At 38.2% G+C, this 12,916-nt stretch overlaps 1 protein-coding gene and 1 long non-coding RNA gene across 5 annotated transcripts in view; one reads left to right on the plus strand and one right to left on the minus strand.

Annotated features, from left to right (window-relative positions):
* Positions 1 to 12,916, plus strand: part of hdac7a (histone deacetylase 7a) — a 122,066-nt gene that overhangs the window by 59,233 nt on the left and 49,917 nt on the right. For all 4 annotated transcript variants that reach the window (XM_015056345.1, XM_015056344.1, XM_015056346.1 and 1 more), the window contains exons 4-6: positions 9,909 to 10,075; positions 10,784 to 10,874; positions 11,567 to 11,687. In XM_015056345.1, coding sequence (XP_014911831.1) covers positions 9,953 to 10,075; positions 10,784 to 10,874; positions 11,567 to 11,687 — 335 coding nt within the window. In that variant the 5' untranslated portion in view covers positions 9,909 to 9,952. The remainder of the gene's footprint in view (positions 1 to 9,908; positions 10,076 to 10,783; positions 10,875 to 11,566; positions 11,688 to 12,916) is intronic.
* On the minus strand, positions 122 to 907 carry LOC106962144 (uncharacterized). Its single transcript, XR_001427909.1, has 2 exons — positions 269 to 907; positions 122 to 193 (listed from the first exon to the last, which is right to left on the minus strand). It is a non-coding gene; the product is annotated as an uncharacterized LOC106962144 (long non-coding RNA).

A 12,916-nucleotide genomic window follows, 5' to 3' on the forward strand; every position in this document is an offset into this window, starting at 1 on the left:
AATGTATAAAAAATAAGAAAATTATTTGTTTCTTGTTTTGAAATGTTAAATGTACATTAAATTATGGAATTATGTGCAAGGACACTCAGAGGGGACCCGGAAATTCAACCACACACAGGAGTATACAAAAAGGGAAAAAGTTTATTTTTTCAGATACTGGTTTCTGCTCAGGGAGAGGTCATCAAACACAGCACTGAGGAGAGAGGGGAGAAGACTGGTGATGCACAGATAAAGGAGGGGTATCTTAGAAATGTTCAGCTTAACTGACCTGTAGAGCAGTGGACGGGTGGAGCAGAGGAACAGAGGGTCTGATGACAGGGAGATGCAGGAAACCAATGGAACAGGGTTCTGTGGAGGCAATGAAGATCTCCACGGGGAGATCCAAAATGCAACACCCAGGGACTTTGTCGATAATCAGGCTGAGGTCATACACAGGAGGACAGAGAGAGCAAACTTAGCTTTGAGGGGCAGGCAGTAATCGGTGGTCGTGAGGCAGAGCTTGGGTCAGGGTCCAGAAATCCAGAATAGAAGGGATCCGTGAGGGGCTTGGCAGGAGGGGAAAATCCGTGGTCAGAAGGAGGGTCGAAGAAACACTTGAAGGCTTGGAAGGAAACGCTGGATCACTACTGGCTCGTGGCTGTCGATAATCTGGCAAGGAAGCAGAGGCTGAGGGGTGTTTAAATAGGGCAAGGCCCAGGTGGAACAGGTAAGCAATCAGGCGTGGCAGGTGAACTGAATGAGTGCTTAACACAGCATGGACAGGACATGAATCATAACAATTATGTAAATATGTTCTTTAATAAAACACTGTAAAAGTGTGTCTGTTCATCAATGCCAATATAATAATGATCAAAATCATTTCTATCAAACAAAAACATTGTGCTCTTTAATCAGAAATGCCCCAAAACAATTAATCACATCAAAAGTTAGAAAATCTGTCTATAGTCATTTCTTTGATTGCCAAATATATTAATGTGTGTGAGAAAATGTGTCAATGACAGGAATTAATTTAAAATACTTTATAGAACAGCAATTTCTGAAGTTCGGTCCATTTACTTGTATTAGCTTACTGGCAGAGAAGCCACATTCAATATGGCGGACACTGTTACGTATCGCAGCAACGGGCCGACCCGCTCCTTGAGGCGTCTACGTATTAATGTCTATGCCCACAACGAGAATTTAGCTGACCTTAATATTTCCTGTGTTTTATTTTGGTCATTATTAGTGTTGATATGTGTGTGTTAGGCATGTCTATCGGACATTTATAGAAATACAGAACAAATCGCGTCCCGTATCGGTTCAATACGGGACGCAACATCTAACAGCCAAATACAGGATGACTCCGTATTTTAAGGGATGGGTGGCAACCCTAAGTTTTAATGCTAGGTTAACCACCTGACACCTCGTGCTACACCTGTTTGGCTAGCTTTAGCTGCTAACAAAAATAATAAACAGTCGTATTTACCGTGATATCCAAACAAATAAACCTAGTTAAGCGAACTATGTATATGAATTGATACTCTTGCGCAAACGGAAAATTAATGCATCCATATAAAATAGTCAAAAACATAATCATTTTAACATGGAACTTACCTTGTTATGATAAGCTCCAGACAAGAAGCCATACTGCTGTCTCTGCTCCTAGGACAAACACGTGACGTCACAAATACATTACAATTGTGGGAGGAACTGTCTGGTGTTGATTTCTAAATCAACACCAGACCGAGTTGGGGTTAGTGTTTATTTAGAAATCAACGCCAGACAGAATTGCTTTTATTTAACTCTTTGGATTAACACCAACTCTTTAGGGAAACTAACACTCATGTTGTTGAATTATACTAAAGTGTTGAAGTAACACTTTAACATACTAACATACAGTGTTAGTGTAGTATGTTTCTAACATACTACACTAACACTGGAAATCTAACGCTTTTGGATTTGCTGTGTATGAGGAAGCCAGACTTCACAGGGAGAACCCAGACATCCACTGGCTAAACAGCCAAACTCCTCTTCTTGCAAGGCAGTAACTCCCACATGACAGCAGCATCTGAAAATTACTTTTGACTAGATTTCCTCCTGTGTTTGGTCATTAAGCATTTATATTAGGAGCAGAAGCGGCGTCAATGTGAGAGAACAGTCAGTAGCTGCATTTCTGTTAACCTTAAAATTGCTCAAATTGGAATTACAAAAATAAATTAACTTAATACAAACACTGCAATTTTGAAAAAACTTGTTTTCAGTCAAATGTTTTTGCGCTACAACAGCACCTCTGCTCAAGAACAACACATACAGCAACAGTAGAAATGGTAAAGAATATATGAACAGCTAACATGCCTTAAAAATAATGTAAAACTTTATTTTATGTTTCCATTTACTTTAAAGTAAAACCACTGATCAAATGGCTAACTTTGAGTCTCTTTCCCTCATTAATGACTTCCACACTGAGGAGTGTTGTTGTTGCCGCAGCCTTTTAGCAGTTAGTCATAGTGTGTTCACTGACTGATTAGATTTCTGTGTTTCCAACTGGAGGGTTAACCAGTGAGAAACCAGAAAACCTTCCAGTTTCATTCACTAGTCAATTGACAGACACTAGAAGTCAATGCAGAGCAGCTTTTTATGACTAGAAATGTAAGGAAGGATTTATGGCATGTCCAGAGAGGTGAGCTCAGACCATTCGCCCAATGAGAGAGAAGCAAGAACAAGCTTCTCTTTAGCAGGAAGTGAATCATTGGAAGTCAAAATTGGAAATAAAAGAAGAAAGCGCCCATTAAAACTGAATTAGCTTTTAATAGGGAATTGAAATTTGAGAATGTTGTTGATCAGTTAAATAGCATTGAGGGGAAAAAGAAGATCTTTCGTTTTTTTAAATAATACTGGGATCATTATGAGAATTTGAGGTATAGATATTAGGATCCAGTAGATGGCAGTAGTGCAACAATAATGGATGCAAGCTGCCGTTGAAATCTAAAGAAGAAGAAGAAGAAAGCGCCCATTTTCATTTAGCACATGCTAGTAGCAGACATGAAGGATCAGCACTTTTACTGTTACAGTTACCGTTCGGAAAATACCGTAATCAGTTCAGTTAAATCTAAACTTGGCAACTTTTTCTTTTTCAATCGTCATAAATGTGATATTCAATTGACCTGTTATGACTCAAATTTTGGGTGTCCACCCCCCTCTGCTGCGTGCTGCTGCATCGTTGTGGAAAACCTGGAGCGGCAGAGATATCTGAGGCTTATAGCCCAGTGCGGCTTATATGTGTATGTTTACTGTTTTTTTTTTTTTTTTTTTTAAAAAAAAACTCTGGGGTTACATTTAGGCACTCCTGCAATCGTCACACTTTTTCTGTTACAAACTGACTCCAACCCCCACCAGAGTAGGGAAAAGTTATGTGGCCCTCACAGGAAAAAGTTTGGGGACCCCTGATGTAAATAATATGTTTTTCCTTTTTTATTATCTAATTCAATACATTATAATTATTTTTTAAACACATAATATATGTTTTTTTCCCAGAACAATGCCAGAGGGAGAACATGCCACTATCAGGAAAAGCAAATTAAAGTGTGAATCATTTTCAGTTGGCTTTCTTTTTTCTATACTTCTGTCGTGACATGTGTTGCATTATCTGCAGAATTGAAATTGCACCTTCAGCATAAAGTTCAAATTTGACTTTGCTAAATGAGGAAATGGACAATAGTAAGAATTTGACGAGCTGCGCTGTTGAGATGCTTTAGTGGCAGTTATTTCTGTTCAGCTTAAGACTGCAGTGAGATTTTCTAGTGTATTGCTATAAATGTGTTTTTACTTAAAATAGGTTTTATGTTATGCCAATGGACTTCTTTGTGCTTCATTAGTGTCTTATTTTATTTTGATATTTGCATATCATTAGCTGTGTCCTCACCCTTCCTAAGTTAGGGTGAGACAACCTTCAGCTGTATTTTTTCATACCAGAGAACAAGCAACAAATATGACACAGAGTTGGTCTGAAAAGTACACACACCCCTAGTATAATACCAGATTGTTTTGATATAAAAAACACACCATGATATGTCATTTCAAGCCTTTTAAAACATTCATCCTGCTCAATCCAACTGAAAAACAAACAAATATATCAGAAAGAAAAATATATTCAAAAGCCTGTTACATAAGTGTTCACACCCTTTTTTAAAGCAACCATTGATTCAGTTTGATCATTCAGACTTAGTTCTGGCTCATTTTCCTCTCATTATGTCATTGTTTTGTTCATCTAGATTTATGCTTTATCCTAAATTCCATCAAAAGAAAACTAACCCCAGAGCATAATCCTGCCACTACCATGTTTTACTGAGCATTCAGTTTTTTTCTTGTAAAATTTGACCCAAAGATTTGATTTTATAAAGTTACTATTCATACCTTTTTATCTTGTCCGTTTTCCACCTTAAATGGACATCATTTGCATGCATTCTTATATTTTTGCATCCTGACTCAAACACTCCAAAAGTATTGAGATATTCATCTACTGAAAGTAGCTGTTGGGGATGAGTGATTGCACCACAAGCGCTCCTGTCGGTACAGCGAGAACATGGAGCGGCCATGTTGCAGCTATATTTGGACAAGTGACAAAACAAGAGGCGCAGTCAGCTCTGTGCATTGTGACTTTGTTTTCTAAACCTGGTCACACTCTCCCGAGTGTCTTCTCTGTCAGCACAAGAGAGATTCACTAACATGCAGGTAACCAAAGATTGCTGAGCAACTTGCTTTTCTTGCTGCCCTCTCCCTTTGCTTTAGGCTGAGCAGTTTGTATTTTTTTTTTCCTTACTGTGTTTTGCACAAACTTAAGTTTTGCTGCCTGTTTTCTGCCATGTGGCATTGTGCTCTGACAAAAATACAACATTAATGTATTTCACTACTAATTAGTGTAGTTGTGAAGTCAAAAGAAAATATTTTTAAAAAGTATTTCCCAAAGACACGCAGAGAATCTGAGCATTATTTTTCACATCGTGAAACACATTTCATATTTGGATTCAGTTCTGGACTTTCAGTTGGATTGGACAGGATGAATGTTTCTTAAAGTTGATTAAGTCAAGTCGATTTGTGTTGTACATTTCAGCAACAAGACAGTTCAAAGTGCTTTGCACCATAAAAACATAATAAAGTATTCAATTATGAAACTGCAACTAACAATACATGTTAGTTGCCTTCATCATCATGGATGAAGGCATCCATGATGATGCCTTCATCAAGCAAATATACATCCAACATGTTGATCAATTTTCCACTTATTATGAATCAAAGGAAGCTCTAAACAGGTGGGTTTTTAACCTTCATTTTAAGGAACTCAGTGTTCCAGCAGTTTTGCATTTTTCTGGAAGTTGGAATAAGATTTGTGGTGCATAGAAACTGAGTTTTAATGAGATGAATGAGGTTCTGCAACAGCCATGAACATGTAAACCGCCATTGTTGTTATGAATGATGCGTTCAGGTTCAGGTTAGATCCATACATCAGTGTTTGTTTTCACAAGCGGCCTTTTTACTGTCAACATGAATATGTGAGGGCGAAATTTTCACAGCTTTGAAAAATCAACTTGTTTATGGTTTCCTAGGACATAGAAGATTAAAAGGTTCCAGTTTTTTAAAAGAATGGTTTCCCTGTGGACGGGCCCTCAGACCTCTGCATGACTCTTTGTCCCCTACACAGCGTGTGGCAAACTAGCAAACGGGATTTTTTCAACAAAACTTGGAAAAACACGTGTCATCTGTCATCTGCATCATACGGCAACACCTTCCCACTCTCTGAGAACAAAATAATCTGACGAGACAGAGCGCGACTATTGCACGCTCTGACCTGACCTGTAAAACCAGTCCCAATTAAACTGTGCACTCACTTAAAATAAAGTAGAAACAGCTGGGAGGAATCAAAGGAGAGGCATTACCTTTACAACTGTGTGGGAGCGACTATATCAGACAAACACACCTGTGTTTCATTTGGTCCGTCTGGAAAACACTCGCCTAATCTGCCCAACAAATCAGCACATTCCCAACGGTTCTGCACTACCAGGCAAATAGTGTCTTCACTGCTGCCATGACAATTTCCATAATATCACACATTGTCACACTCACACAGTTGTTGTAGCTTTTGTTGCTTCTTTATATGTGTGTGTCTCTGTAGATTTAACTGGAGCTTTGGAGTTCAGAGCCTTATGTTGCATTATGTTCTGTTTGCGCTCACCTAATCCTCTGTTTGTTCTTCTGACAATAGAAATAAAATAACAGTGAGATTACCAGGAGTAACTGTGACTCTGACTGTGAGGTCCACATTCCCTCCCAATTCTTCCAGTGCCATGTTTCGTCTCAATGGGTGTTTTAAAGCTGTAAAATAATGTAGAATTAAAGAAAAACAGAACTCAATTGATATAGTTTAATTGACTGAAGTAAAATAATTTCTTTCAGCAAAAGAAAATCATCCAGATAAAAAATCTGATCAGTTTAAGTGTCCCATCTGTGTGTTTAAAGTCAGATATGTGACTTTTTTCTTGTTCAGATTTTCTTAAAAGAAACATTTGGGTTCAGTTGAGATGAGTTTTGTTTGGGGGAAATGAGAAACGAGGCTTTCAGATGAAATGCTAATCGGTAAAAATCTCCATCATTTAGTCACATTAGATTTCATATCTAACTTAGGGCTGTCAACATGAATACGTTAACACATACAGTTGATCTAAAAATGTGAACACGTGTTTGTTACATAATGCAGATTAATTGAACAACCTGTTTTGACTAAGAGTCTCTCTCCCAAAGAGGGTTTCCTAATTCACAGTAGCGTGAACGTTTTTCCACAACAGTAGACAGAAGTTTAACATTTTTCAACTTGTTGCGATGTAGCACGTTTACAGGTATACAGCTCATACCTGTAGATGTGCTTCATCGCAACAAGTTGAAAAATGTTAAACTTCAAATGGGTATTTGCCCATTTAGCCCATATTCTTATGCCAGGGTGGCATTAGAAAGGGACGGGGCACCTGAGTACTAGAAAATAAAATGTATGTTATCTGTCAGTTATCCCTTGAACAAGTTTGCTAAGTTGTGTGCAGGTTTCCCTCAATTGCTGTTGAATGCTGGGAGACTGCATTACCTGGTTTCTGCTACAAAAAACATAAAGAAAACAGATAATTGCTTATATATTAATTGGTTGGAGTGCAGCAAAAGGCGGGGCGTGGCTTGTGGTTCAAGCTTACAAAGTTAGTTCATACTGATTACTCAGCGCTAGAGTGTGATTAATCTGATTAAATTTTTAAATCAATTGACAAAATTAATCTAATTAGAAACACTTTTAGTTATCAAATTCATTTGTGTTTCAGAGAATCTGTGGTGACATCCCCGTGTGCTTCTGTGGTTTCCCCGAATTTCAGGACAGGAGAACAAGAAGCAGAAACAGACTCACTGTTTCATTGTTCATTTCTTTTTATAAGCATGTTTATAAGAGAGAGAACACAAGTTATTATTCTCTGGGAATAATAACTTTATTATTCCTGACTGTCATTGGAGAAAAGCAAATGCTCCGAGTGCTCTGCGATGGTGTGAATGTGCGTCTCTTGCCATGAGACCTCTGTCATTCCAGCCAGAGTCTCCATCCCGGCTGTGTTAGTACCTCTTAATATGGAGGAGCACTGACCTGCACGCAATCATTCACACACACTCACTCACACACACACACACACTATGCATGTAATAAATCAACCCAGAGATTTTGAGACAGTCACTATCATTTCACTGTATTTCTGCTGCACCTGCTGGCGGCAGACCAAACCTCTTTATGAGTGACATTTTCTTCTCCAGAAGTAGCGAGATGATGTCAGATGAAGTTATTTTTAACAATTGTCAAAGTGTGTGTGTGTGCGCGCGTGTGCTTGAAAGTTTGGTTTCACCGTCAGGCAGGTTTGAGCAATCAGTGTCTGCTCCAGCCTGTTTCAGTGTTTGTGTGCCTCATGAGAACGCGTGCAAATGTATCTGTTTATGAGTGGGGTGTGGGTTTTTGGAATGTTTACAAAGGTTGCTCACCAGGAAGTGTCATTCAGGTGAATGTAAAAACGATGGAAGTAGTGTGAAATAGTGAGTGGATAGAGAAATGAGCATCACTTTTGCGTGTTTATTCTTGTTTGCTCCTGGTGCAGCTTATGTGACAGTGTATACAGCTGCTCCTGATCTGAGTCACTTTTTTTTCTGTGCATCGGGAACATCTCTGTGTCATGGACAGAAACTGCCTTCCCTCACCTCCCACTCTGCCTTTTCCCAAGCTCTTCCCTTCCTTGATCCTGCATTTAGCGACGATTGAGGCGATAATTCCCAGTGACTCAGCCATGCTATGCAAATAGCCCCGACTGCATGCAAAGGGCATGGAAATGTGCAGAGTGCAGCAGCCAAACTAGGCTTATTACATTGCAAAAACATAAAATCTTAAATATTTTTATCTAGTTTCTAGTGTAAATATCTTGTACACTTGAAATAAGAGCAACTATAGCTTATAAGTCCAGCCAGATGTAGGAGCTTGTTTTAAGTCAGTAAGTTTTTAATATTGATAAAAATTGTAGCTCCACTGGCAAATTATTTCACTCAAAATTATAAGTGAAATAATCTGCTTGTGGAACTACTATTTATTTAATCAATATTATGAAATGACTGACTTAAAACAAGCTCCCATGTCTTTCTGAAAAGTTCCTTGTTTAGTTTTGTCTGATTTTATGTGTAAGATATTTATACTAGAAACTAGACAAAAATACTTCAGATTCTGTGTTTTTGCAGTGAATGTAATTTTGCACTTTAATTTTGTATTACTGTAGCTATAAGGAACCTTAACAGCTGGTGTCAGTAAACTTTACAAAAAAGGTTTTCAGCGGATATTAAGAGGAAGTCTACTGTTGAGTTTTGCACCATAAATCAACTGTAACTATGATACGGTAAAAAGTGCATAGCCTAGAATATTCATATCTTCTGCATCGTTGCTAATTTGTGCGACACATTTTTATTGAAATCTGTCGAGGCTTTTTTATTATCGCTCCACTGACTAGACCTCGTTTAAATATAGATATCATAAAGCAGTTTGCTTGTTGTCAATCTGGAACCAAATTATCTATAGGCTACGCCTCTGGGAACAACGCCAACTGCAAGTTTGTGTGATTCTGATCTAGGAAGTGGATATTTGAAAACTATAGATAAGGGATTCCCAGGTAAAAACTGGTAATTTTTTAAATATCTTTCTTAATTATATTTGTTCACTGAAAAGGGAAAATCAAACCACAAACTGAATTTTCTATATTTTTATCGAGTTTTCTCTCATGGTTTTGCTTAAAAGCCCCAAATTATAACATTTTTTTATGTCTATATTTTCAAAATATTTAATTTTATTAAAATAATTTAGAGTTTAAATGTATTTACTCTTTCCAAGTCTTAGACTGTAGAACATTCAGTTTATATATAATAAAAACTAGAGTTATGTCGTGGGAAATTTACATCAAAGTTCATCAATGTTCAAATCCAACATGGCTGCCACACGTGTAACACATTGCAATAGTCACAAGCACCAATTTCTGATCATTTGTATCTGAAAGAATTTGGCACACAATTTTATTTGAACGTTCAAATGGATAAAATCTAGAGAATTCATCATTATTGGTTTGAAATGCTAATGCTAGTTAGCCTCGAAGCACAACAAATGGTAGATTCCTATTGTTTTCTGACTCGCCACTGTAACATTATTGAATCCAAGAGTTCCAACTTTACCTAAAGGTTACATAAAAAACAGCTTTCTGTTACTACTTCTCTGATATGTGTATTACGGTTCTTTTTAATCAGAACTTTGTTCTGTGTGTTGGATGTTGTTAGTGAGGAGGATCATTGACACAATCCATGTTCTTTCTGTTGTCTGTCTCTTCCAGGTTTTTCCAGCGCTCTGTCAGTGTCCTGCGCCGTGTTCCTTCCCATGGACCTCAGGGTGGGAGAGCGGGGGACCCCGCTGCACCAGCCACTGCTCCTCACACCCTTCTCCCCACAAGGCCGCAGTGCCTTCTCCCAGCAGCAGCAGCAGCTGCATCAGCAAATCAGGGTAAAGATGCAATGCCAAGAGTTCCTGACAAATCAGGGGCAGCATGAATTTCAAACAGAAAAACAGAAAGGAAAAATATTTGTTCAGGATAAAATGCACACAATCCATCCATCCATCCATCCATCCACCCACCCATCCACCCACCCATCCACCCACCCATCCATCCATTTATTCATTGTCTATAGCTGCTTGTTCTTGCTTCTCTCTCATTGGGCGAGTGGTCTGAGCTCATCCTGGACAGTGGTGGAGAAAGTACTCAAAAAATTAACTTAAGTAAAAGTACAAATACAAAGAAAAATGTACTCAAGTAAAAGTAAAAGTATTACATTAACATTTGTACTTAAGTAAAAGTTAAAAAGTACTGGCTTTTAAAAATACTTAAGTATTAAAAGTAAAAGTACCGGTACTTGCTGAGTGCATTACCTAATTGTTAATAAAATATCATTAAGTGTGCATATTGTATTTAATTTTAATATATCAGAAATGTGCCATTTTAATTAGCAATGACACAGTTAAAGCATGTTTTGATTGTGTATCCATCCATCCACTGAACTTTTGGAAAAAAATGGAAAATATGGAATTTTGAAATTAAAAAATGTGTTGCAACTCTGTAAAGCATAGGTAGATGAACTTCCTCAAGATAATAATCCAACTTTATTCTTCGTCCTATCATTCTTGTCTAACATGCGTGTGTGTTTTCGGCTGCAGTTTAACATGGAGCAGAGGAGACGGGAGCAGGAGCACCATGAGAAACATCAGGAACTACAACAGCTAATGCACAAAGACAGAAGCCAGCAGAGTGAGTCTGTACACACACACACGCACGCACGCACGCACGCACGCACACGCACACACACACACACACACACACACACTCTCTCTCTCTAAACCCTTTACTTTAATGACATGTTTCTGCAAGTTTAAATTAAGGTTCCAAATTGCCGTTCTTCATCTGATCTTTAAAAATAAGCATTTCTCAGAGTGCTAATCATGGCCGTAAAGGAAAGTCCCCACAGGAGATCTGTGGCTTTGAATAGTGACGGAACTGCGTCACTTCACTTCTCAGAGCTGTTTGCTTTGAAACAACTGCTAAATATAACCTGACAAGTGGAGCTACACCAGGGGAGTTAAATATAGAGTTGGGCCTGGGCGCATAAAGTCACTGGGTCAATATTGACTTGATCGCTCCTAGCACCTGCTGTCACCTGTGTGTGCACACATTTGCTTTCGCACCGAAAACATACCCAAATGACAGCAAACACACTCCCAGAAAAGTCCGACTCTCAAAGACACATGTATGAAAAGTGTGCTTTTGTTGGCTGAAACCGTTTGTTGTTTTTTTAAACACTTTTTATTGATGTGACTAATTATATCCCGACGTAAAACTCTAATATGAGTCATGTGGATTGGACTGCTTACTTTATGCTGTAATTCTTCCATCTGTGTGCTGTTTTGTGTGTGCGTGTTTGTGTCGCTGTTGTTGATCTGCAGGCGCTGTGGCGAGTTCGGTGGTGAAACAGAAACTCCAGGAGGTGATTCTCAAGAAGCAGAAGCAGGCGGCGCTTGAAAGAACAAACTCAAACGCCTTGAATGCACATCCTGTACCCTACAGGTGACGAAATCATTCTCAACTTATTTATCGTGCTGCATTTGTTCTCACCAATTTATCTCTGCCACGGAAAAAATCTTAAATCCTGAAATAGTTCTAACATAGAGTCAGTATAAAAAGAAGGCTACAGTCTTTCAGTTCCGGGTTAACACATTAAAAAAGTTACAAAAATAATCGGTCTAAACAAAGGTTATTATAGTTAACTAAAACAAAAGAAATAACAAACACTGAAATTGAGAAAATATTTTTGTTAAATGAAATAAATAAAAACGGTAAAAAATGGGGAAAACCTATAACTAATGTTGAGAAAATAAATGTAAAATAAGCTAGTTTTAAAACTTAACATGTCTTAATTCAAATACCCTAATTGTGGTTTTAAAATCAGTAATGTATTCTGGCCTATTGACCTTTATGTTACCTGTAGTTACAGCAGATGGTTTGCTAGGATCGTTTGAACTGCCTTTTGTCTGAGTGGGAAAACAATACAGTAGAAGTTGTAGCTTTTCACACTCATCTGTGAAAGGCCGTAAACACGGCAGGGGTTTCTGGCTTGAGAGAGGGTCAGAGATAACTCCTGGTTGGAGGAGCAAAGATACGCCTTATTTGAATAAATTAAAGATAAGAATACGCCTTTACTATAAAACTTTCTACACAGAAGTAACAAATCAGATTTGCTCTTGCAAATCTCAAAAGATGTCTTTGCACGTCTTTGCTTTTCCTCTTCTTTCCATTTATGTCAGGTAAATGAATGTATGTCTCCGTTGTTCTGCAGTTTCTGGTGTAAGTTTATACATTGTCTTATATTGGATTAAACTCTGTAATTCTGTGACGTCAACACGCATTGTTGTTTTCCTTGTGGCCACACGTGGCTCGCCGAGAGGACCTGGGATCCAGAGGAAGAGAGAGCCAGACTTTTTTCAAAGTTAACCAATTTAGAATCTCTTCCTTAACACTAACTAAATCACAGACTTCTAAAACTAAAACATACTGATATTTCAGCTATAATATCCTACATTTGTGTGTATGAATCTATTTAAGAGCCTAATGTAAAATATTTTTTTTCCCCTGACCATCAGCTGTTGGCAAATTATGGCGGCGCTAACGATGGTCAGCAAGATGAAGACAGCAAAAATTGACATAAAACACCAGCTGGTTATTCAACTATCAGTGACGTGCGGTCAGGGGAGGCAGGTGAGGCAGAGCCTCATCTATCGACATGGAAAAATAATATA

This window comes from Poecilia latipinna, unplaced genomic scaffold (assembly GCF_001443285.1).
Source record: "Poecilia latipinna isolate Pla-1442-1.1 unplaced genomic scaffold, P_latipinna-1.0 Scaffold1375, whole genome shotgun sequence".
Taxonomy (NCBI): domain Eukaryota; kingdom Metazoa; phylum Chordata; class Actinopteri; order Cyprinodontiformes; family Poeciliidae; genus Poecilia; species Poecilia latipinna.